The sequence below is a fragment of the Lissotriton vulgaris genome, chromosome 7 (assembly GCF_964263255.1).
Source record: "Lissotriton vulgaris chromosome 7, aLisVul1.2, whole genome shotgun sequence".
In the NCBI taxonomy this organism is placed as follows: Eukaryota; Metazoa; Chordata; class Amphibia; order Caudata; family Salamandridae; genus Lissotriton; species Lissotriton vulgaris.
In genome coordinates this window covers 258,303,325-258,328,051 of record NC_141695.1, presented here as the reverse complement: position 1 = coordinate 258,328,051, position 24,727 = coordinate 258,303,325, and the positions used below count along the sequence as shown (strand labels likewise).

The window sequence follows — 24,727 nt, the reverse complement described above, 5'->3', positions numbered from 1 at the left end:
TTGTTTTTTTTCTTTTCTTTCAGAAGATGCAGAGCTGGTACAGCGTAAGTGTTTTTTTTATTTCTCTTTGATTTTCAAAGCTCAACTTTAGCATAGGCTTAGGAACTGTGGGGGATTTATCCATCCTCCCCCCCACCCCCCCCCTCCCCCAGATTTTGGAGGTGAGGGGACACGGGACAAGAGTTGGGGGAAAGAAACGACCCTGAAACTTTAAAAGAGACAGCGAGGCAGTCCCTGTTTAAACTTCATTCTTTTTTTCAGTCCATTAAAGACATCGGAATTGAAAACCGAATTTAATTTCAACGGGCTGCTGACTGAAATTCAGCATGTCTTTTTCCCCAAATCCAAGCACACAGAGCGCATTGCAATAAAAGGATTTCAGATCCCCTTTCCCACCCCCTCGTGTACTGTAACCCCGGCTGCTGCAGCTTTGATGACACTGAGGATGCTCATCTGATATGTTCCACAGTAGCTGAAGAGAGGGGGATGTTACCAGCTGAATCACCAGTGGGTTAATAGTCTCTGCCAGCGAGATAGAATAAAAGTGGGACCTGGATCTGAAGGAGAACCTGATTTGAGGCGATTCCTTTTTAGCAGGGAGTCTTCCATGGGGATCGAAGAAGAGGCCCACTAGTAGCATTTAATTTACATGCCCTGATATAACATGTAGTACCACTTTACTAGGGATTTATAGGTAAATTTAATGTGCCAACTGGATGTAAGGCAATTTTGGCATGTTTAAAAGGAGAGTGCACTTTAGCAATGTTTAGCAGTAATAAAGTGCACAGAGTCCTGAAAGCTGGTTCGGAAAACAGTAGGGTAGAAGGCAAAACTTTGGGGGTGACTCTACAAAGAGGGCTGAGTCCAAGAGATACTGTTTTTATTATTAGTGACCAATTGCTTAAGACACTCTTAAAATACAATTCAATAAGCCTTTATACAACTAACTCTTCAAGAGTAGCAACAGTGGGCGATTCAAGGTTTAGTCGAGGAAATAAAGGGATGGTTTCTTCATTACGGCATGATGCAGTAATCACAGCCATTACAATTCAATGAGTGATTTTAGCTTCATCTTTCAAAAAGTCTGAGGGCTTATTATAGAGAAGGGTGGTATGGACTGAAACCTCAAAAATGGGCTCAGAGAAACACACAAGACACAGTTGCTCAATACCAAGAAATGTATGTTCACGTACTCGTCAGGGACAGAATTTGCAGACATACTTTGTTAAAATGCTACCAACAGAGAGAGCATCTTTACATAGGTTGAGAAGCCACAAGAAGTTATCTTAGTTATTACAGTATCTTATTTGAGGCTGAAAGAAACCTAATTGTTCTTCACCAACTGAAAACTTGGTTAAGGTCAATTATGTCCCAGAATAGACTGATTCATTCCATATGCAATAATAATAATAATAATAATAATAATCCACATATTGCCCAGAGTCACATGGTGCTGGGCTAATCGGCCGCCGGCGATCGAACCGTGATCCCCAGATTCCAGCGTCAGTTGCCCTGGCCGCGGCGCCACACCTGTCCCTATGTAACATATATAAAGAGATGAGGTAATCATTTGACATACAGAAAAATAATTTGTTCTCCACACTGAGGGGTGCAAGACAATAGCTGGTTTTTGAAACAAAAGTTAATGATTTTATTATAACTATCTGCAGCAACAAGAATGGTTTCCGATTAGTTCAATTGCATTTTAAGGTTTGTGAATGTTACTAAGAAACTTTCATTTATTCTTCCTTTTTTCTCTTCAAACCTTGTTTACTTGGTGAATGAAAATGCAAGGTTCACGTTTTTGCACGTATTTTCTATTTACTTTACAGAATATATTTAACACTATAGCATAGTTACAGACTGTGAGGGCACACCCTCCTTTGCTGCTTTTTCACTTCAGAACTATGCAACTGTATACATTTATCAAAGTTTGCGGCTCTCAGACAGCAGGCGCTTTCAGTAGGATCAATGGAAAGTACACAAAGCTTCCTTGCCCCCTCCCCCAGAAAGGTAGTGTCTCCTACACCACTGAACTTTAGTTACACTGCGCAGGCGCAGCATGGGCGAAAGCCAAACACGCACCAGTGACAATGTCAAATGCAGCAACTGTCATGAAGAAGAGTGGAGTCCAAGGAAGTAGCATGACATATACATTTACCATTGAGCAAGCTTCACTCACATGCGCTGCGACACACATATATCATGCAAAGAACATCTGCACCAAATCCCTTCTAGAACAGAGCATGACAAGTACATGCAGCATCACAGGCATTGCTAACATGGAGTAGAGGGACATCTCAGGCTCCATAACAGTGGTGAACCAAAGGCCTCAGCACGAATTTCCCTCAAGCACTTAACATGAACATTACATGCAGTAGATCCTGCTTGTCTTGTGCTGGAGAGGTACAGCAGCAACTACATTCACAAATAACCCCATACATACAGGAGCACCTGGTAGGCTTAAATGCAGCAGAGGCATAGCATACACAAATAAACACATTACTGCATGAGGAGCACTACAAGCTTCCTTTACACACATAATATGAACAGTACATGCACCGGCACTGCATGCTCCATTTACACACATAATCTGAACAGTGTATGCAGCAGCACTACAAGGCTCTTTTAAACTCATAATATGAACAGTACATGCAGCAGCACTGCCAGCTCCCTTTAGACACATAACATGAGCAATATGTGAAGCGGCACTGCAAGCTTCCTTTACTCACATAATATGAACAGTATGTGCAGCAGTACTGCAAGCTTCCTTTACTCACATAATATGAACAGTATGTGCAGCAGTACTGCAAGCTTCCTTTACTCACATAATATGAACATTATGTGCAGCAGCACTGAAGCTTTCTTTACACACACATTAACAGTGCATGCAATAGCACTGAAGCTTCATTTTACTCATAATATGAACAGTATGTGCAGTAGTACTGCAAGCTTCCTTGACTCACATAATATGAACAGTATGTGCAGCAGTACTGCAAGCTTCCTTTACTCACATAATATGAACAGTATGTGCAGCAGTACTGCAAGCTTCCTTTACTCACATAATATGAACAGTATGTGCAGCAGTACTGCAAGCTTTCTTAACTCACATAATATGAACAGTATGTGCAGCAGTACTGCAAGCTTCCTTTACTCACATAATCTGAACATTATGTGCAGCAGCACTGAAGCTTTCTTTACACACACAAGAACAGTGCAAGCAATAGCACTGAAGCTTCATTTTTACTCATATGAACAGTATGTGCAGCAGTACTGCAAGCTTCCTTTACTCACATAATATGAACAGTATGTGCAGAAGCACTGCAAGCTTCCTTTACTCACATAATATGAACAATGCATGCAGCAGCACTGCAAGCTTCCTTTACACACATAATATGAATACATGCAGCAGCACTGCAAGCTCCCTTTAGACACATAATATTGAGCAGTATGTGCAGGACCACTGCATGCTTCCTTTATGCACATATGAACAGTACATGCAGCAGCACTGAAGCTTTCTTTTTGGACCACTGCAAGCTTCCTTTACGCACACATGAACAGTACATGCAGCAGCACTGAAGCTTTCTTTATGCACACATGAACAGTACATGCAGCAGCACTGACACTTCCTTTACACACACATGAACAATACATGCAGCAGCACTGCAAGCTCCATTTACACACTTAATATTAGCAGTACACTCAACAGCATCTCCATGGCTCAAATGTAGAAGAAGCACCGCAGCAGCTACAAACACAAATAAACACATTACTACATGAGTAGCAGCATAACTTCAAGCTTCTTTTACATACAAAATATGAACAGCACATGCAGCAGCACCAGCTAGGCTCAGATGCAGCAGAGGCATACCATACACAAATAAACACATTACTGTATGAGCAGCACTGAAAGCTTCATTTACACACATAATATAACCAGTACATGCAGCAGCACTGCAGACTTCATTTACAGTCATAATATAAGTGGCATTACAAGCTCCATTTACACACATATGAGCAGTACAGGCATCAGCACTGCAAGTTGCATTTACACCCATAATACGAGCAGTACAGGCAGCAGCACTGCAAGCTCCCTTTACTCACATAATATGAACAGTATGTGCAGAAGCACTGCAAGCTTCCTTTACTCACATAATATGAACAATGCATGCAGCAGCACTGCAAGCTTCCTTTACACACATAATATGAATACATGCAGCAGCACTGCAAGCTCCCTTTAGACACATAATATTGAGCAGTATGTGCAGGACCACTGCATGCTTCCTTTATGCACATATGAACAGTACATGCAGCAGCACTGAAGCTTTCTTTTTGGACCACTGCAAGCTTCCTTTACGCACACATGAACAGTACATGCAGCAGCACTGAAGCTTTCTTTATGCACACATGAACAGTACATGCAGCAGCACTGACACTTCCTTTACACACACATGAACAATACATGCAGCAGCACTGCAAGCTCCATTTACACACTTAATATTAGCAGTACACTCAACAGCATCTCCATGGCTCAAATGTAGAAGAAGCACCGCAGCAGCTACAAACACAAATAAACACATTACTACATGAGTAGCAGCATAACTTCAAGCTTCTTTTACATACAAAATATGAACAGCACATGCAGCAGCACCAGCTAGGCTCAGATGCAGCAGAGGCATACCATACACAAATAAACACATTACTGTATGAGCAGCACTGAAAGCTTCATTTACACACATAATATAACCAGTACATGCAGCAGCACTGCAGACTTCATTTACAGTCATAATATAAGTGGCATTACAAGCTCCATTTACACACATATGAGCAGTACAGGCATCAGCACTGCAAGTTGCATTTACACCCATAATACGAGCAGTACAGGCAGCAGCACTGCAAGCTCCCTTTACTCACATAATATAAACAGTATGTGCAGCAGGTTTGCAAGCTTCCTTTACTCATATAATCTGAACAGTACGGGCAGCAACACTGCAAGCTTAATTTACTCACATAATATGAACAGTATGGGCAGCAGCACTGCAAGCTTCCTTTACTCACATAATATGAACAGTATGTGCAGCAGCACTGAATGCTTCCTTTACGCACACAATATGAGCCGTACATGCAGCAGCACTGTAAGCTTCCTTTACAGACATGTGTACAGTACTTGCAGCAGCACTGCAATCTCCCTTTACTCACATAATACAAGCAGTACAGGCAGCAGCACTGTAAGCTCCTTTTACTCACATAATACGAGCAGTAAAGGCAGCAGCACTGCAAGCTTCCCATATACACATAATATGAACAGTGTGTGCTACAGCACTGCAAGCTTCCTTTACTCACATAATATGAACAGTACAGGCAGCAGCACTTCAAGCTTCCATTACGCACATAATATGAACAGTACAGGCAGCAGCACTGCAAGCTCCCTTTACTCACATAATACGAGCAGTACAGGCAGCAGCACTGCAAGCTTCCCATATACACATAATATAAACAGTGTGTGCTACAGCACTGCAAGCTTCCTTTACTCACATGATATGAACAGTACGTGCAGCAGAACTGCAAGCTTCATTTACTCACATAATATAAACAGTATGTGCAGCAGTACTGATAGCTTCCTTTACTCACATAACATGAACAGTATGTGCAGCAGCACTGCAAGCTTCCTTTACTCACATAATATGAATAGCACAGGCAGCAGCACTGCAAGCTTCCTTTCCCCACATAATATGAACAGTACAGGCAGCAGCACTGCAAACTTCCTTTACCTACATAATATGAACGGTGCATGCAGCAGCACCTGCTTGTCTCAAATGCAGGAGAGGCCTAGCAACAGCTGCATACACAAATACATGGATTACTGCCTGAGCAGCGGCAGCACTGCCAGCTTCATTTGCACACATAATCTGAACAGTATGTGCAGCAGTACTGCAAACTTCTTTGACTCACATAGTATGAACAGTATGTGCAGCAGTACTGCAAGCTTCCTTTACTCACATAATATGAACAGTATGTGCTGCAGTAGTGCAAGCTTCCTTTACTCACATAATACAAACAGTGTGTGCAGCAGTACTGCAAGCTTCCTTTACTCACGTAATATGAACAGTATGTGGAGCAGTACTACAAGCTTCCTTTACTCACATAATATGAGCAGTATGTGCAGCAGTACTGCAAGCTTTCTTTACTCACATAATATGAACAGCACAGGCATCAGCACTGCAAGCGTCCTTTACTCACATATCAACGGTATGTGCAGCAGAACTGCAAGCTTCCTTTACTCACATAATATGAACAGTATGTGCAGCAGTACTGCAAGCTTCCTTTACTCACATAAAATGAACAGTATGCGCAGCAGCACTGCAAGCTTCCTTTACTCACATAATATGAACAGTATGTGCAGCAGTACTGCAAGCTTCCTTTACTCACATAAAATGAACAGTATGCGCAGCAGCACTGCAAGCTTCCTTTACTCACATAATATGAATAGCACAGGCAGCAGCACCGCAAGCTTCCTTTACTCACATAATATGAACAGTACAGGCAGCAGCACTTCAAGCTTCCTTTACTCACATAATATGAACAGTACAGGCAGTAGCACTCCAAGCTTCCTTTACTACATAATATGAACGGTGCATGCAGCAGCACCTGCTTGGCTCAAATGCAGGAGAGGCCTAGCAAGAGCTGCATACACAAATACATGGATTACTGCCTGAGCAGCGGCAGCAGTGCCAGCTTCATTTGCACACATAATCTGAACAGTATGTGCAGCAGTACTGCAAGCTTCCTTTACTCACATAATATGAACAGTATGTGCAGCAGTACTGCAAGCTTTCTTTACTCGCACATAATATGAACAGTACAGGCAGTAGCACTGCAAGCTTCCTTTACTCACATAATATGAACAGTATGTGCAGCAGTACTGCAAGCTTCCTTTACTCACATAATATGAACAGTATGTGCAGCAGTACTGCAAGCTTCCTTTACTCACATAATATGAACAGCAAAGGCAGTAGCACTGCAAGCTTCCTTTACTCACATAATATGAACAGTATGTGCAGCAGTACTGCAAGCTTCCTTTACTCACATAATATGAACAGCAAAGGCAGTAGCACTGCAAGCTTCCTTTACTCACATAATATGAACAGTACAGGCAGCAGCACTGCAAGCTTCCTTTACTCACATAATATGAACAATACAGGCAGCAACACTGCAAGCTTTCTTTACTCACATAATATGAACAGTACTGGCAGCAGCACTGCAAGCTTCCATTACTCACATAATATGAACAGTACAGGCAGCAACACTGCAAGCTTCCTTGACTTACACAATATGAACAGTACAGGCAGCAGCACTGCAAGCTTCCTTTACTCACATAACATGAACAGTATGTGCAGCAGTACTGCAAGCTTCCTTTACTCACATAATATGAACAGTATGTGCAGCAGTACTGCAAGCTTCCTTTACTCACATAATATGAACAGCACAGGCAGCAGCACTGCAAGCTTTCTTTACTCACATAATATGAACAGCACAGGCAGCAGCACTGCAAGCTTCCTTTACTCACATAATATGAACAGTATGTGCAGCCGTACCGCAAGCTTTCTTTACTCACATAATATGAATTGTACAGGCAGCAACACTGCAAGCTTCCTTTGCTCACATAATATGAACAGTACAGGCAGAAACACTGCAAGCGTCCTTTACGCACATAATATGAACAGTATGTGCAGCAGTACTGCAAGCTTCCTTTACTCACATAATATGAACAGTATGTGCAGCAGTACTGCAAGCTTCCTTAACTCACCTTTACTCAGATCATATGAACAGTGCATGCAGCAGCACCTGCTTGGCCCAAATGCAGGAGAGGCCTAACAGCTGTAATCATAAATATATGGAATACTGCCTGAGCAGCAGCAGCACTACCAGATTCCTTTGCACACATAATGTGAACAATACATGCAAAAGCACTTGCTTGGTTCAAATGCAGCAATTCCTACATACACAAACATATTGCTGTATGATTATCTGCAGCACTGCAAGCTTCCTTCACACACTTAATATGAACGGTACACGCAGCAGCATCTGCTTGGCAGGGGCTGGATTGCAGGAGGGCCCCCTGGGGCGATGCCGTGCACAATAGGGCCCGCCCTTCTCTGAGTGCTGGGCCTCCCTCGGCCCCTGCTGTCGATCTCCCTAAGGTACTGGAAACAGATAAAAGATTCATGCCGTTCATAAATGATTCAAGGGTGGCAGTGCAAGGCAGACATGCAACCTCGCCTCCTTGGAGTGGGCGTGGAGGTGGGAGACACGTCTCATAAGGGAGAGGGCGGGGGTCATTGTGAGGCGAAGCAGCCTGGCCGCTAAGGATGTTCCTTTCCTTCCTGTCACTTGTCAACAACACTTTGCCCCTCAGTCAACAAAGGCCACGCGGCCTTTCCTTGGTGTCGGGTGCACCCCTGCCCCCGGGTCCTAAAGGGAGCGAGCTACCGGTCTACAGTCACATTGTATTTTGGCCCTACGCCGGTAATACCTGGGCCTCCTGATGCTGGCGGAGTTAATGCGTAAAAGCCTGGAAGTACAGAAAACTGCAAAAAGGAGGAAAAAATATATCTAACTATTTCTCAAATAGGTGATTCTAAATTCTCCTACTGTTTGTGTCATATGTCCACTGGTATGTCACTAACAAATTATAAACATCATCACTAGCAGACGAGGACATGATTACACATTTTATTTATTGTAATCAAGCAGAATTACTCTCCACTACTTTTTTTAATCAACATTTTTTCACTATACACAAATATACATACATATGAACACACCTATACACAATGAATGCAAACAAAAAACAACATATACACTTCATACAAAAATCAAAAAAGATCATAAATAATTTTCTTTTTCACTCAGAAAACAATATTGCAGCAGTGTCCTCCTATTCAATCCAGGGGGTACACTAAGAGGTAGTCAGACACAACTGGTTCAACTAAAGACTTAACAGAACCCAAATTTTCAAGAGTGTCAAATGGCATTAATTTCCAAAATGTTTCAAAACAATGACTCCTCCTTATGGAAAGTGTGGAAGGGCTGGGGCGGAGCAAGTCTCGTGTTGCTCATATACTACAGTTAGACTCTGATCAGTCCCATGTGGCCTCGTAGCTGTGCACGTCCAAGCCGATCAATGTTGGTAGAAGTAGAGAGGAGGCCATTATATATCAGTCTGGCAGGGCTGGCAGAAGTCGGTCTCATGACTGCGGAAGGCTAGCAAGTGCTGGTCACGCCATGTTCTCGTCAGAAGCTGCAGCGCGAGCCAGGCCTATAGTAGGGATGCCAAGATGCCTAGAAGAGTTGTTCTCGAGGGCAGTGTGAGAGAAGGGTCAGTAAGAGCCCTGGCCTGTGAATGAACGCCTCCGCCCGAGGTTTGATGCTGAGAGGACTTTGAGAAACTGCGTGAACTGAAGGCTCGCATCTAGAGAAGCTCTAGGAGTTTTACTGAACTTTGTTATCAAAATTATTCCAGGAACAATTTTTCTTTGGACCTTTCACAAAAACACAGATTACCTAAACTCATAAGGGACTCAGCAGCTTATAAATGTTGACCTCTAATTTGTCTTAGAAATTTCTATTACTCAGTGCAAGGCAAGAGACAGTGTAACAAGAGGACAGACTTCTGGTCTATTCCCTGGAACAATACTACCTTTAGTCTCCTATATAAGGTCTTCAGAAGGGTGATACAGTACCCGGCCAGGAAACCAGAAGCAGCTCTGGGGTATGTTTCATAATTTCCAGCACCAGGCCTCCCAAGCAAGCAAAGACGGCCCTTCGCAGCGGTGCCCTGCGCCCTCCATCAGCAAAATGTGTTTAAAAAGTTCACTTTTTAACTTTTTAACCAGGAGCAGGGTTTCACTGCGAGACCATAATGGCCTTACACTGTATCAGCTCAGAAGTGACTATCCCGCCTCCCTGGGGCCAGAGTCTCATCTTAAGCGATGAGCCCTTCAGCAGCTGTTAGTTAGTGCCAGAGTCGAGTGAAGAATCAATAATGTAGTAAAATAGGCCAGCTGTCAATAAGGGAGACTGTTGACTGACTGCCCCATATGTCTTTTGGGTGGGTTTCCATAGCTTCCTTACAGGCCTGTCCAAGTCCCGAATCCAAGCATGCGTGGAGTGGTTCCATATTGAAAAAGTATTTTCAAAATTCCGACCAAGTCTTCGATGTACTTGGAAAAACAAAAATACAACACTCAGAGTATCCTATAAGGTTTAGCGTGTGTTTAATGCAAAAAATAGACAATATAAAAAACAAAATAATGCATGTCAATTGCCATTTCAACGGACCAGAGCTTCTATCCTCTATCAATTGGAGAATGTTATGCCAAAATACATACATTCAAAAGTCATTTTTGTGCATTTTTTACTTAATATAGTTAACAGAAATAAGAGCCATGGTCATTGCTCAACTGACTAGAATGTGAGAAGCTCTTGAAGAACAGATGCTTAAGGAACAGGCAACTATTTAGACTATTTCTAAAATTCTTGCTTCGTTGTGCTCATCCTGAGAATGAGGCTACTCTTACAACACCGTGCAGAAGACGTGCTACTGTACAAGGGAGTAGCCCAAAAATTTAAATACGCCCCACTTTGAACCAAAGCTCTTATAACACCAAGAAAGGGAAGCAAGTCATCACAACCCTCCCCAGAAGAGCTCTCTTGTCTCTTCCACCCAAGCATCTATAGATTTATCCTCCCACCCACCCACTGATATCCGCAATTTCACATTCTGTCATAGTCATTCTTTCACCCATATTTAATCTTGTAATATTGCGATCCCTCCATCCAGACGTATACTAATCCATATCTAAACCTATCCATCCTTTCACTCTAAATTTCTTCATTCACCCTTTCACTCATCCATCCTTTAACTTTATCTGTTCATCCATTCTCCTTTTCACTCATCCATCCAATCCTATCACTCATCCATTCACCTTTTCACTCATCTGTCGATTCAGTCACCCTTTCAGTCATCCATCCATTCATCTTTTGCTCATATATCCTGCCTTTCCCCATCCATCCATCCACCATCCCTTTATTTTCACTCATCCATCAGTTCGTTCACACATTCATCATTTCACCTATCCTTTCATCCATCCATCCTCCCTTTCACTCAGCTATCCATCCTTTCACTTATCCACCCTTTCACTCATCCATCAACCCATGATCCATCCATTCATCCTTTCACTCATCCATCTATTCACCCATTCTTTCACTCGTCCACTGTTAGACCTGGCATCTTTTGGCGTTTTTCCTCTGTCGTTTTGCTTTCTGACCACCTGTTTTGATGGTATGCTGGATTTCTTTGTTGCTGGTTTAGTGCCTCAGCGCACTTTTTCACTGCCGTTCAATGTTAAAGTGCAAGTGCTCTGACTGTAAATTGTGTTATGATTGCTTTTACATGATTGGGATATTTGATTTACTAGTAAGTCCCTAGTACAGTGCACTGTGTGTGCCCATGGCCTGTAAATCAAAAGCTACTAGTGGGCTTGCAGCACTGGTTGTGCCACCTACTAAATTAGCCTTTCAAAGGTTTCTCAGACCTGCCACAGCAGTGTCAGTGCCCAATTGTTACTGTCATGTCCACCGGGGAAGTGCACCCATTTGCCAAGCCCTAACCTTCCATTTTCTTACATGTAAGGCACTCCTCAGGAAGGCCCAAGTTACCCCTACGGGCAGGATGCAATGTGTGTGAAAGGTAGGACATGTACTGGTGTGTTTTATATGTACTGGTGGCGAAATACTGTGTTTTTCGTTTTGCACAATTGAAAGGCTGTCTGTCCTATATGCTTTAATAGGAGCTGACTTTTAACATCTTACATATTTTCAAGAGACAAGGAAACTCAATGGATCTAAGAGGGACCTTGGATATGAGTAATTACAAAGGAACAGTGGTCCCTTTCAACACAAATAAGAACAAATCGACACAGAGATAAAATAAAAACTGTCTTTATTATATCTCTGTTTTGATTTGTTCTACTTATCTGTGTTGAAGGGGACCGCTGTTACTTTGTAATTTTTAACTTCTTACAAGCATTACTTTCCATTGGAATAAGATAGAGAAATGGAGTTTAGGCTTCCTGAACCCAGAATTTAAACATACATATTTTAGTAAAGATGATTTTTATGTTGTGTGTTTGAAAATGCCCCTTTCAGAAAGTGGGTATTTTCCTGCTTAGCCATCCTGTGTTCTCTGCCCTGTGTATTCAAAGTCTGTGTTTGGAGTGACAGGAGCTGGGGATTTGCCCTCACAATAGACAGACACAAGGGGGAGGTTGAGGTGTGTCCTTCCTTTTCTGATTAACTCATAGCTAGGCTGAAAAGACGTGGCTGCATTTAGAGTAGTGGGAGGAGTTGTCGCTTGTATCTGAATGGACTGTGGCTGCCTCTCACAAAGTTGTCTCCCCCTTCTGGGGTGAACCTGGACTGAGCCAGGCAGAACTTGTTTATGGATGCCACAGGAACTTTGTTGATACCAACTTCAAATGGAAATATAGTATTAATATTGGTTCCTTGACCCCAACATTTGTGACTCTTTGGGATTAAGGAACCTGCCAAGAAGAAGAGCTGGAGAAGTTGTGAGGAGATACTACCCCTTTCCTATGTGCTTTGCTGTGTTGGCCTGCAGTGGCTGCTTCTGTCTCGGGCAGTGAACGAACTGGACTGCACTTTCTACAACTTCTTTTTCTGAGTATCTCCAAGGGCTTGAGGTAGAGCGTGCCACCTGTTTAAGAAGACTCTGGAATAGCAAATACTTTGCCTTCCTCTGGGTACCTGCATCTGGAAATGGGTGTTTTTGCTGCCACAGAGGGGAAAATCAACCTGGTGCCGTCATTGCTGCCGCTGCCGGCTCTGTGACCTGAAGGCACTGCTGAGGGCACTGCTGCACTTTGCACTGCAACTCTGGTCTCACCGATGATGCCACCAAGCCGCTGCTTGCACTGCAACCTGTGGGAACTGCATTCCACCCCACCTTCCTTCACACCGCCACACTGGTCTCACCGATGGCGCTGCAGCAAGCTGACATCCACGCCGTTGGCGCATAGTGGTTTGGGGAACCCCTCAAAAGTTACACCTCAGCCTTGGGGTCGGCGCCACTGATTTCAGATCATCTGCTGATGACAGCGCTTCAGCAACAACGACAACGCTGCTTGCACCTTGACCTGCCAACACCACGACGAGTACCATCCCACTTCTCACCACAGACCTGGTCTCACCGACGCCGGTGGACGACCGCTAACTGGTCGCTGCCTGCACGGAGACTGAGACCTGTGGGCACCACACACCACATGGCTCCACTTCACACTGCAGGCCTTGCACCTGATCTGCTGGGGGGAGGCGGGGTTGTTTGCTTATCTCAGCAAAAGTTATTCCGGAGGGGAATGATGCGTATTGGTTCCACTCAAACAATCAGATCAGCACGTGACAAGGAGCACTTTAAGTAAACTCACATTAAAGTCAATATCACATTATTTGTTAGCAATGGCTCTGGGTACGCTCCATGGCTTTTACCAGTCTACAGAGAAGCTGTGCTTTTCAGCAGTCGCTCGGTCTTTAATTTTTGAAATAGTAAGATTCAACTGCTTTCCCATCAGACCACGGATGTCTCCATCTTGCTGCAAACCATCAACCGCGGGCACCCACACTCGGCGTTTGAAGAGAAGACGTGGTTGATCAGTCACACAGCAACTTCAGCCTTTCCAAATTTCAGGTGCGGGTTCCCAGAAGATGTCAGATTACTCTGATACCTTGGCTATTCCCATCCAAGTCATTATTAAATGTTTTTCTTTATTAAGTTGATTGCAAATACTACTATACAGAGTCGGTGCATTTGAGAGTGTCTTTTTGGTGGCGGCATCCAGGCTTTGGAATTCTCTTCCTCATTCATCTCCAGTCTTCAAGCTCACGGTCTGTTTCGTAAAGCCCTAAAAACATGGCTTTTTACTCTCCAATGGACTGAAATCTTTCTTCTGCCTCTCCTCCTGCCTAAGACTAACGGCTATCAGCGCCTTGACGCCTTTGGGCAATTGTTTGCGCTCTATACTTTTTTTCACTTCATTTCAAGGCATAACACCTAAACCATATCAGTCGGTGCCAGCCACGTCATTGGGTTTCCTCAAAGTGACGTGGTTATATACACTTTGGCGACTATAGAGTACCATCTTTTTTGAAGATCTATATTTGCTGTTTTCTGATCTGTCCCTTATTTGTCCCTCTGATATTCTAATCCTTGTTCCATTTAAGTCCAGGGTCTCAATCCGCTATATAAAGAACCACAAATAAAATCTGAGCTAAATGCTCTATCTCAAGTTGGCCTTGTAACACTTTGGCAGGATACACACAGGCTCCAGCTCTTAAGCTCCTCGTTCAGTTTGTCATCCCTCGTGGTGTCCACATATAGGACACGTGTCAATTCTGGTAAGGTTCTTCTGGTGTAAAATGGCAGGGATTGTTTAGGTACAGCGCAAGACGTTCAACAGGATGGTTGTCAATCTGGCGTTACTATAGACCTTTTTAACTTGCAAGCACTCCTTGTTCTATTCGTCGTCTGGTAGTTCAGAGGCACGAACAGTCTACCTTTTTGTTTTCAAGATCAAGATTAAACCTGAGAGGCAGATACATTTTTGAGGTAGGTTTATTTCCTCCTACTAGGTCAGGTACGGTTGCTATAAACACCTTTTGAATTGCAGAAAATGAGTTCCAAGTCTCTGTGAGAACTTAACTTCGTAGCTGCCGAAACATAACTTTGACCTACAAAAATGCATTGTACTTATTGGTCATGAACATATCATCCATTTTGTAAAATGACATCCGAAGTCTCTGTCAAGCGTCCCCTCAGAAGCTACCAGTGTCCCATGGCACAGCTGACGACTAGGCCTGGGTGGAGTTCACGGAGTTTCATGTTGAGTTCCTCAAGCAGTGTTGAGTTGTGCCAGTTGCACAGATTTTTAGCGCTGGGTGTTTGTTTGCGCTGGAAAATCGGCGCGAATGGCACCATGTGCAGCGCAAGAGGCCGCTGCTTCTTTCGGCTGCTCTTGTAGATGTTCTACTTTAGCTGCAGTTTCCTTAATGCGAGCGGTAGCAACCATCCGCGACCGCCCGCATCTAGAAATCTCACTGGGAGGTGGTCTGAAGTTAGCGCAGAATAGAAAAAACTCTGCGAGCAGAATTTCACATTGAGGCCTACTGAACCAAGACAGTGCATATAGAATTAATCAGAGGGGGTGGAAATCTTAGTCCCCAAACATAAACCCTTGCACATCCAGAACAACCCTCATCTTACCCTAGCCCTGCCCAGAATAAGCTGAGTATATACTGCAGCTGTAACTTTCCATACCTGGGAGTTGTGCACCATCATTGTCATGACCTAACTTGATGGCGTCCATTTTGATCCTACACTGCACTTCCCTTTGCCACAGTCGGCTGTGAATACCACCCAGGTATTTAAAGATCCTTTTGGGTTATAGACATGCACCCTTGCAAAATGAAGAGGCATCAGGACAGTCCCACTGCCTTGACTTGTTTTACACAGCCCACCGGTGCTGACAATAACACTATCCAGAGCTCTGCTGACATCCTCTGGTTAGGATTTCCCCACCCAGCTGCATTGGATGACTGCGCATAGCAGAATGAGTAGACCTAATGCAGATGCGACAGAGCAACTCCATTTCCCATCCGATGGACAGGACTTTGAAGAGGTCTTTGCCAGTTTCTTTCAGTCAAGCAGGCTGGACCTGGATTTACTGGTCCTTCAGTCACCACCAGTCTAGACTCGGGTGTTCCAAATGCCTAGAGTTTTTTCCTGTATTTTATCTACCAATCACACTGTGTCCCTTATGTGCGCCAGCATGTTGTCAGCTTACATATGTTCCTGTCCGCTGTTAGTATAACAGATTCTTTAGAGAACTGTCTAGAAGATGTGCACGTTTGTCCACCATCCGTGCAATGACTGCAGGGCAATGGTTTTCTGTCCTTCTCTAGGAGAGCTGTCAGCTGGCCAACATGGGCAGAAGCTTCTCTGATAACCCCACGTCCCCATCCTCTGGGGTGTCCCTCAGGGGTTCCAGCCTAGCATCCACTCACCTCAGAACCTATGTTGAACCCCCTTGTGCCCTCCTTAAAGATATTGGCTTGGTTTTCATTGGGCACTGCTTCCTTGTACCTTTCTCCAGTTCTCAGCTACCTATCACATCCTTTTTGTTATCCAGCTGTTGGCTCACAGTAAGAGCCCGGTGCATTCTGGTAATTACAGCCTTTCTTGTCACAGTTTGTGGCATTGTCTAGCTCACAGCCGCAGCCCGTGCAGGTAAGAGCCGAGGGGCCCGGTGTTGGGGGGAGGGGAAATTAAATAATTAATTTTGCCTCGTCGTCTTTTGAAATTCCCTGAGTCCATGTTGAAGAGCATGGGGCTGAACGAGGATCCTTGGGGTACTCCGCAGCAGATCTCTGTGGGCTCTGAGGGGAAGGGCGGGTGTCTGATTCTTTGGGTTCAGCCGGTGAGGAAGGAGCGGATCCAGTCTAGGGCAGTTCCCTGTATGCCGGCGTTGTGGAGTCTGGTGGTGAGTTTGCAGTGGGAGACGGTGTTGAAGGCTCCGGAGAGGTCGAGTAGGATGAGGGCCCTCGTGTGGCCTTGGTTGAGGAGAGTGCAGATGTCGCCTGCCAATCCTTCTCAATCCAATCCACCTCAATCCAATCCACCCCACTCAATCCAATCCACTTTACTCCAATCCAATCCAACCCACTGCTATCCAGTCTACTCCACTGCAACACACACCACGTCAGTCTAATCCACTCCACTCCATTTCACCCCACCCCACCCCACTCCAACACACCCCATTCCACCTCACCCCACTACATCCCACCCCACTCCACTGTAGTCCAATCCACCCCACGCTACTCCAGTCTACCCCACCCTAGTTAATTCTACCCCACTCAGTCCAATCCATCCAACTCATCACACTCCAATTCACCCCACTTCAATCCACACCAATGCAGTTCACTCCACCCGAATCCAATCCACCCCTCCGAACAACACTAATGCACCCCACTCCAAACCACCCTACTCTAATCCTGCCCACCCAAAACCAATCCAGCCCAATCCACCCCACCTCACCCCATTTCAATACACCCAACCCAATCCACCTCACCCTACATACCCATTCTACCGCAGTCCACCCCAATCTACTCCAACCAATCCACCTCACTATCTCAATCCACTCCAACACAACCCACTCTACTCCATCCCTCTGCACTTCACTGTATGTCACTGCACTCTGCGCATTCTACACTACTCCACTCTACGACACTCTCTGCCTCTGAACTGTTGAACTCGACTCCCCTCTGCAACACTCTAACCCCCCAACTCCACTCCACTCTACGGTACTCAACTCCAACAAATCCAGCCCAGGACTATCTACTCCCTCCACTCCACTTCAGTAAACTCCACACCATTAACTTGTAGCCATGCTGAACAGCAGCCACACTGGTGTACAGCATGGCAAAAATGTATTGCCAAAGCCCACAGCTCTTGTATAGGTGAGACCTATTGACTTTGCCAATGCTTGTTTACACATGCTAATACAGTCTGGGCAAAGGTTTCACTTGATAAGTACCGATTTATCAGCAATAAGCAACTGAACGGTGACCAGTCACCCTTTGTGAAGGGCCTTCCAGGGTGAACCGACACGTACACGTTTTAGTATCTTTTGATCTGCAGGAGCTACAAGCATTTTTTTTTAATCTACAAATTATTCAGCAGATAATTTATTGTGCGGCAAACACTCAAAATCCATAATTTTGTGGAAAACTCAGTAACTGTAGAATTGTATAATTATAGTGTCCCCGCATGGAGCCCTACTGAACTTCTGTCGCTCCAGCCCCTCTGCTGGAGCTAAGCCTGCCAGAGACAGAGGTGCCATTGTGCCACCCTGCCATTTCCAAGTGGCTTCAGGTTAGGAGACTACGTTGGTAGGTCGGCGGGCTGCATGACCCAACCCCGAGAGCATCCACAGACCATTTCTAGCTACTATTACATACAGACAGGGCTGGTTTCAACATTTTTCCCCGAGCTGATTATGGTCTCCAGTCCCGCCCTGAAGCCTTCGCTCAACTTGTGCTACCCACCATTGGCCAATGCAAAAAGAACTATTGATGGACGGAATGCATAGCAATGTCAAACACTTACCCCCAGTACAGAGATCTGGCCAAAATCCATTCTTTTTTGCTCCTCATGCCCTTCCAGTTTGGACCCAGCCATATGCAAATCAGTCTTGAACCCTGATCCCCATAGAAACAGTCCAGCATGAATTGCCAGGCCAGGTTCTCCCTGAAACAGGCATCCTGGGACAGGTTTCTGGGTTTCACCTCTCACCAGCAAGGCTAGCTTGACTCCAGTGGCATGACAAGCACATGACCCACGTCTCGGCATGCCCGTCCCACTTGAAGTGACAAATACAAAAAGAACTATTGATGGACACCCAGTACCGAGATGTTGGCCTAAATTCATCATTATTATTGTTTTCCCCTCGCCATGCCCTTCCAGTTTGGACCCAGCCATATGCAAACCAAACTTGACCCTGCTCCCCATGGGAACAGTCCAGCCAGAACTGCCAGGCCATGTCCTCCCTGACTGGAAACAAGCATCCTAGGGCCTTTTTTAGGGTATCACCCCCCATCAGCCAGGCTGGCTTGACTCCAGTGTCATGGCAAGCACGGAACCCACGCCTGGGCATATCCATCCCTCTCAGAGTGGCAAATGCGAAAAAGAACAGTTGATGGACAGAATGCTGAACAATGTCAAACATTCACCCCCAGTACAGAGATCTGGGCCTAAATCCATTATATCCTACCAGTGGCAAACCAGAAGGGCTTTTCAGGAGGCCTTCCATTTTACCTGTCTGTGTTTCTTTAACTTAGGGTGATGCAGGTGCTGAGGTCAAGTATGTTTACCCACTGCTCACTTCCATCCTGTCAATCCGTTTCTTAGAAGGTGATCTGGTGGAACTCTCAAGTGAAACGTGTGAGACCTGTTTGGCTATCCGCACTCAAGTATTGGTCTGTAGACAAAACAGTAGATCTTGTGGCAGGCTGAAACCCCGGAGGGCTGCTACAGAGTCAGGATTATGTTATGACTGACTCCCTACCAGCCCTTTGATCGTTGTACTCCATAGCATCCTGCATGGCTACGTTCACAGTTGGTGGCTCCTATGTGCCCCTTTTCATGCAGAGAGTCTATTCATCCGTTCTTTTCTGCTGTAGTCCTTTTAATTTCCACAAAGGTCCTTATAATCCCCCCCCCCCTCCTCCCCCCTCCCTCCCACCTATGGGACGAGTGGTGGCGGCATTTGCAGAGAAGCCAAGGTTTGAATTGTCCTTCAGCCTGAAGTTTCACACTTTGCGTGTTGTGCGCTCTGTGGCGTGTGGCCCTCGGGCACTGTGGCTAGTTGGCAATCCTTTCACCAACACCGAAACGCACACACTGATTCTGACAAGCGCATCGAGTCGATTATGCCCAAAGTCTGCCTAGTGAAAGACGAGCAACAATTCCTGATAACAATAACACCATGCCACCAACAGCGCTTTGCCCAAGGGTTTTATTTAAGCGCCCACGGCTTTCTGGGAGCTGTAGTTAGGTGATTGCCCACGTCTGTAATCCAATTTAAGTACGGCAGAAAACCAATCATTTGTTTTAAAAAAAAAAACTGCTCCGCCTTTCGACTTGGGGGCGTGCAGCGGTGCTGACGTAGGCGCAGCTGACTGGTGTCATCTGCAGTAGTTAGGCGACGAAGACGCAATCCTATAAAGTGTATTAAGATAGAAACGCTCGAACTCGTCGCCAAGTTGAAACTTGAATTGCTGATGAAAGGAAATCTGAATCCATTTAACACTGCTCTCCTACAACTGGGGCCAGGTGACCAGCATGTGACTAGCTCTACCCCAGCCCGGCCGGCCTTTCTGCGGTCTCTGGCGGTGTCACACAAGCTAATAAATAAAGAGGACAATCTTGGACCACTCACGCAAAGGTGAGGCGAGAGGTGTTATGAGAGCTGCCTCCTCACCTCCCTTCCCCCCCCCCCTCCCCCTCCTCCAGTGGACTCTCTCCTTATCGGAAAGAATTTTCAGGAGATTGTATAACGGGGCCGTAAACCAATCAATGGCCTGCACTGTGACCCGAGAACTGATAAGAAGTGTGCGGACTGTACCAAAGAGAGCTCGACAGGGGTGCTTCCGGCCTTGGCACTACATCATCTTTATCAGTGATATCACTCCGGCTGTTTTCTCCATAAATATACACATGCATAGAATTCGAGAGGCGTTACTTGGTAATGTCTCATTTCTAACAATTGAGGTGATAACCTGGATTGCCCTTTGCAGTGCCCTAACTCATGTCTGAATGGGTGCTCATTGGTGCGCGTGTTCTAAATAACGTCCATCGGGCCACGCGCCTTTCCATTGGCACACGTATAATGGAGGGATGCGCGTATTTACGTACCGCGGTAATCCAGCAACAGTCGTGTCACTAGGCGGGCTCCGCCTGGTTGTCTATCAGTACAGCTCGCCCCGTAGAGAGGGTGCATCACTCTACCACTGTGAGCAGTGCAGGCCTGGGGTGCCTGTGAAAGGGATGGCACTTCTCAACAGCACAGCACCCCACCACCGTGAGCAGCGCCAGGCATGGGGTGTGTGATGGACCGCGCCTCTCCAGCACAGCACCCCACCACCGTGAGCAGCGCCAGGCATGGGGTGTGTGATGGACAGCACCTCTCTGCTACATCACCTCCATCACCGTGAGCAGTGCCACGCATGGGTTATGTGATGGATGATGGACAGCGCCTCTCCAGCACAGCACCTCCATCACACGTGAGCAGTGCAGGGAATGTGGTGTGTGATAGACAGCACCTCTCTGGCACAGCACCTCCATCACCCATGAGCATTGCCGGCCACTGGGTGAGTGATGGACAGCACCTCCCCAGCACAGCGCCCTACCACGGTGAGCTGTGCTGGGCATGAGGTGTGTGATGGACAGCACCTCTCCAGCACAGCACCTCCATCACCATGAGCAGTGCCGGGCATGGGGTGCGTGATGGACAGTACCACCATGTATGTATGTATGTATGTATGTATGTATAGGCATTTATATAGCGCACTACTTACCCGTAGGGTCCCAAGGCGCTTCGACCGCTGCGAAACCCTTCCTGGCTTCCCTGAGAGATGGTCCCTTAATGGGTATCTCCAGGGTGAGACCAGGCATCCCCGGCGGTCTGGTGGGGCCGTTAGTGAAGATGAGGCAAGCTAATGCCCAGAGTTGCCGAGTGTGATCGCTGATCAGAGTGGGCACCGAGGCGAGAGAATTATCGAGTCCGCTGACCCTGGTCCAGAAACCTGCCGCGCCACCACATGAGCAGTGCCGGGCATGGGGTGTGTGATGCACAGCACTTCTCTGGTACAGGGCCGGACTGGGAACCAGAACCGGCCCTGGCAAAGTGCTCGGCCGGCCCCCTCCCCCCTCCGGGAGGAGGAGGAGGTGCGACCGCGCTAGGTGTCAGGGCCGGTTTTCGGACGTTTTTGTTACAGGGCCGTTTTTGCAGCATAACGGCCCTGTAACAAAAACGGCCCCAAGGGGCCAAAACCGGCCCCCAACCATGCGGCCCACCGGGGGATTGCCCGGTGCCCGCAACGACCAGTCCGGGCCTGCTCTGGTACATCACCTCCTCCACGTGAGCAGTGCCAGGCATGGGTTGTGTGATGGACAGCGCCTCTCCAGCACAGCACCTCCATCTCCCGTGAGCAGTGCTGGGAATGGTGTGTGTGATGGACTGCACCTCTCCAACACAGCACCTCTATCACAGTGAGTATTGCCGGACACTGGGTGTGTGAGGGACAGCACCTCCCCCAGCACAGCGCCTTCATCACAGTGAGCAGTTCCAGGCTTGGGGTGTGTGATGGACAGCACCTCTCCAGCACAGCGCCCTACCACTGTGAGCTGTGCCGGGCATGAGGTGTGTGATCGACAGCACCTCTGCAGCACAGCACCTCCATTACCACGAGCAGCACCAGGCATGGGGTGTGTGACTGACAGCACCCCTCCAGCAAAGCAACGATAACGTTTTTTAGGTCGAGCATTCGAGACCTCTTGTATATACTTTAGTATATACTTACTTGTGTATGTACTTTGTGGGCTCTGGAGATCAGCCCAAGGACTTGTCTGCTTCCACTTTGGGGCTTTTTTTTTGTTCAACTGACTCTATTGAACTTTCTTGATAGAAAACGACCAGCAGAGGTCAGTAAAATACCAGAATCCCTTTACCATTCTCTATATTCCAGTCCATAGAATTGTCTTCTACGAGCACCAGTAGACAATACTATTTTTTTCAAATCTTGTATTTTCAGTGATATGACCACAGAAGGCCCTGATTTTATATTAGAAACAGAGCTTTGGACTATACCATTTCCTGCTGAAAGGCAATATTTCTCTGCATGTGTTCCCATACCTGACGTGTCAGGCAGTTTGGTCCTTACTTTCCCCCCATGTTAAAGAACAGTAGATGTTCAGCACCCAGGCTAATGTGCTGCATAGCTAAATACATACAAGGTCCCAAAGGTGAGACCAATTGCATTGCAAATGCTTGTTTTCCGAGTGAGGTGGTTGCCTGGAAGGAGACTTTGGGCTCATGGTCCGGTTGGAGTATAGCTCCATTTCACGGATGATACTCGGTAGTTGCTTGTTTCCCCATCTGGAGGGGATCCTCCATGACCGCTCATTTATTTACTTGGAAAGTTTTCTATAGCACTGGCTAGAGTGGGGGAGGGGTGTGGTAATCAGGGCGCTTAACAACATTGTCAGGCACTATTAGTGAATAGCAATATTTTACGACACTGTCAGTCCATAGTGATAGAGTACAATTCATTGAAGAATACTTGGGAGACACCTGCATGGGGCCAGGTATTCATTCCAGAGTGTGTTCGGTGTTATTTCCCAGATGGTTGAGGTGTTGATTGAGAGGTATGCTTTTGACCCTTGCAGCTCATGAAGAAGGGATTTGTTCTGATATGTATTGGGATTGAATTCCAGATATTTGGGGCATTGCCTGAGAAAGAACGATGGGTGGGGTTTGTTTATGTTTATGGGTGGGGGTGAGAGGAAGTGTGCAGTTAGAGCTTGTCTGAGTGTTTTGGATGTGGACTAAGGTTAATTTGCATATGTTTGGTCCATTTAAAGTGGCACAGTGAGCAACAAAACTGACTGGAACGCTGCCCTGGTAATTAGCAGGGTCCGAGATTAATTCAACATTTACCCTCCTATCTTGTTTTAAAAACTTTTCTATGGCTGTCCTTTTTTGTCATCCGTTTTCTGAAACCCTCAGAAACGGTTATGGTCGGTGGTGTGATAGAACACCCTGCCCTGTTGACATCTGTGTGGTTGAACTACAGGGGCCACTGTCCAGAATATATCTGCATACACCATCTCCGCACTGCACCCTGCATCATGGAAGAGGTGTGGCGCAGCGGCCAGGGTGCCTGACTTCGGACCACAGGGTTCACGGTTCGATCACCGCTCCGGCGGCAGGGTAGCCAAGCACCATGTGACTCTGGGCAATAGCTCGCTTAATCTTCCCGACGGCCCCCAGCGCCAGGACACCTGTGCCAAATGCTGGCATTCATTTCACCCAGAACCCAATGGCCGCCCTCTGGAGACCTGATCCATCAATGTTCGCTCAAAAGGATTATATGTAAGACATCTCTCGCGTACCAGGCCGCAGCCCGTTCCATCTTAGGAGGTGGACCCAACCACTTACAGTTCATACTTTTTTTTGCATCGAACACATCATAGCGAGTGGGCACAGAGAACAGACCCCACCTGATTGGACTGTAACCTCCCTTGCGTCTGTTTAAAAATTATATTGCCAGCTCCTCTATTTATTTATTTATTTATTTATACGTTTTTAATTGGCGCAAACGTGACCCACGAGGGTATCAGAGCGCTTTACAGTATATAGTTATAGACATAAGAAATGAGGAAGTATACACACATTTGATATTCGTCATTACTCACAAAAGAGGTAAGAAGTATAAGATAACGTAGGTGAGCAGTGGACAGTACTGGATGATCCCAGAGGGCAACAAAACATTACATTATATACAGTTATTGAGCCTTAGGTCAGTATTGTGGAAATAAACAAACGTATTATGTTCTCTTTCAATCCACAAGAGGTAGCCAGTGATATGAGGATGTATCTAGCGCTCTGAAGTAACAGAAAGGTAACTCGTGGCACTTTTTAAAACTCATACATAAATAATAAGCATGCTTGTAGTGGAATAAGAATGATGTCAATTAATTGGACATCTGGTAATTTATAGATTACGTTTCAGGATTTAACATGTTTAATGTGTTAATATTTGCATGCCAATGAAATGCATTACACTGTTTTGTACTTTTCAGAAAGGGTGGGTTGGCCGCAAGGGTCTAGCTAAACTATCATAAAAGCAGGGAAAGGCAGACGAGAATCTGTGCGGGGCGTCTGCAGCCCCCCTTCAAATGCACCCTCAAATACGCCCATCCCCCAGTCCCCTGCACGGCGGCGGAAGAGTTAAGCAGAACCTGACACCGGCCCCTTCCTGCCATAGACACCTCTGTCTCTGTCCCAGCCAATGGCCGCCGTGGGGAGCAGCCCTC

General features: G+C 46.1%; 1 protein-coding gene across 2 annotated transcripts in view; it reads left to right on the top strand.

The window, feature by feature from the left end:
* GRAMD1A (GRAM domain containing 1A) overlaps positions 1-24,727 on the top strand; it is a 633,794-nt gene that overhangs the window by 489,012 nt on the left and 120,055 nt on the right. For both annotated transcript variants that reach the window (XM_086930044.1, XM_086930045.1), the window contains exon 3: positions 24-44. In XM_086930044.1, coding sequence (XP_086786170.1) covers positions 24-44 — 21 coding nt within the window. The remainder of the gene's footprint in view (positions 1-23; positions 45-24,727) is intronic.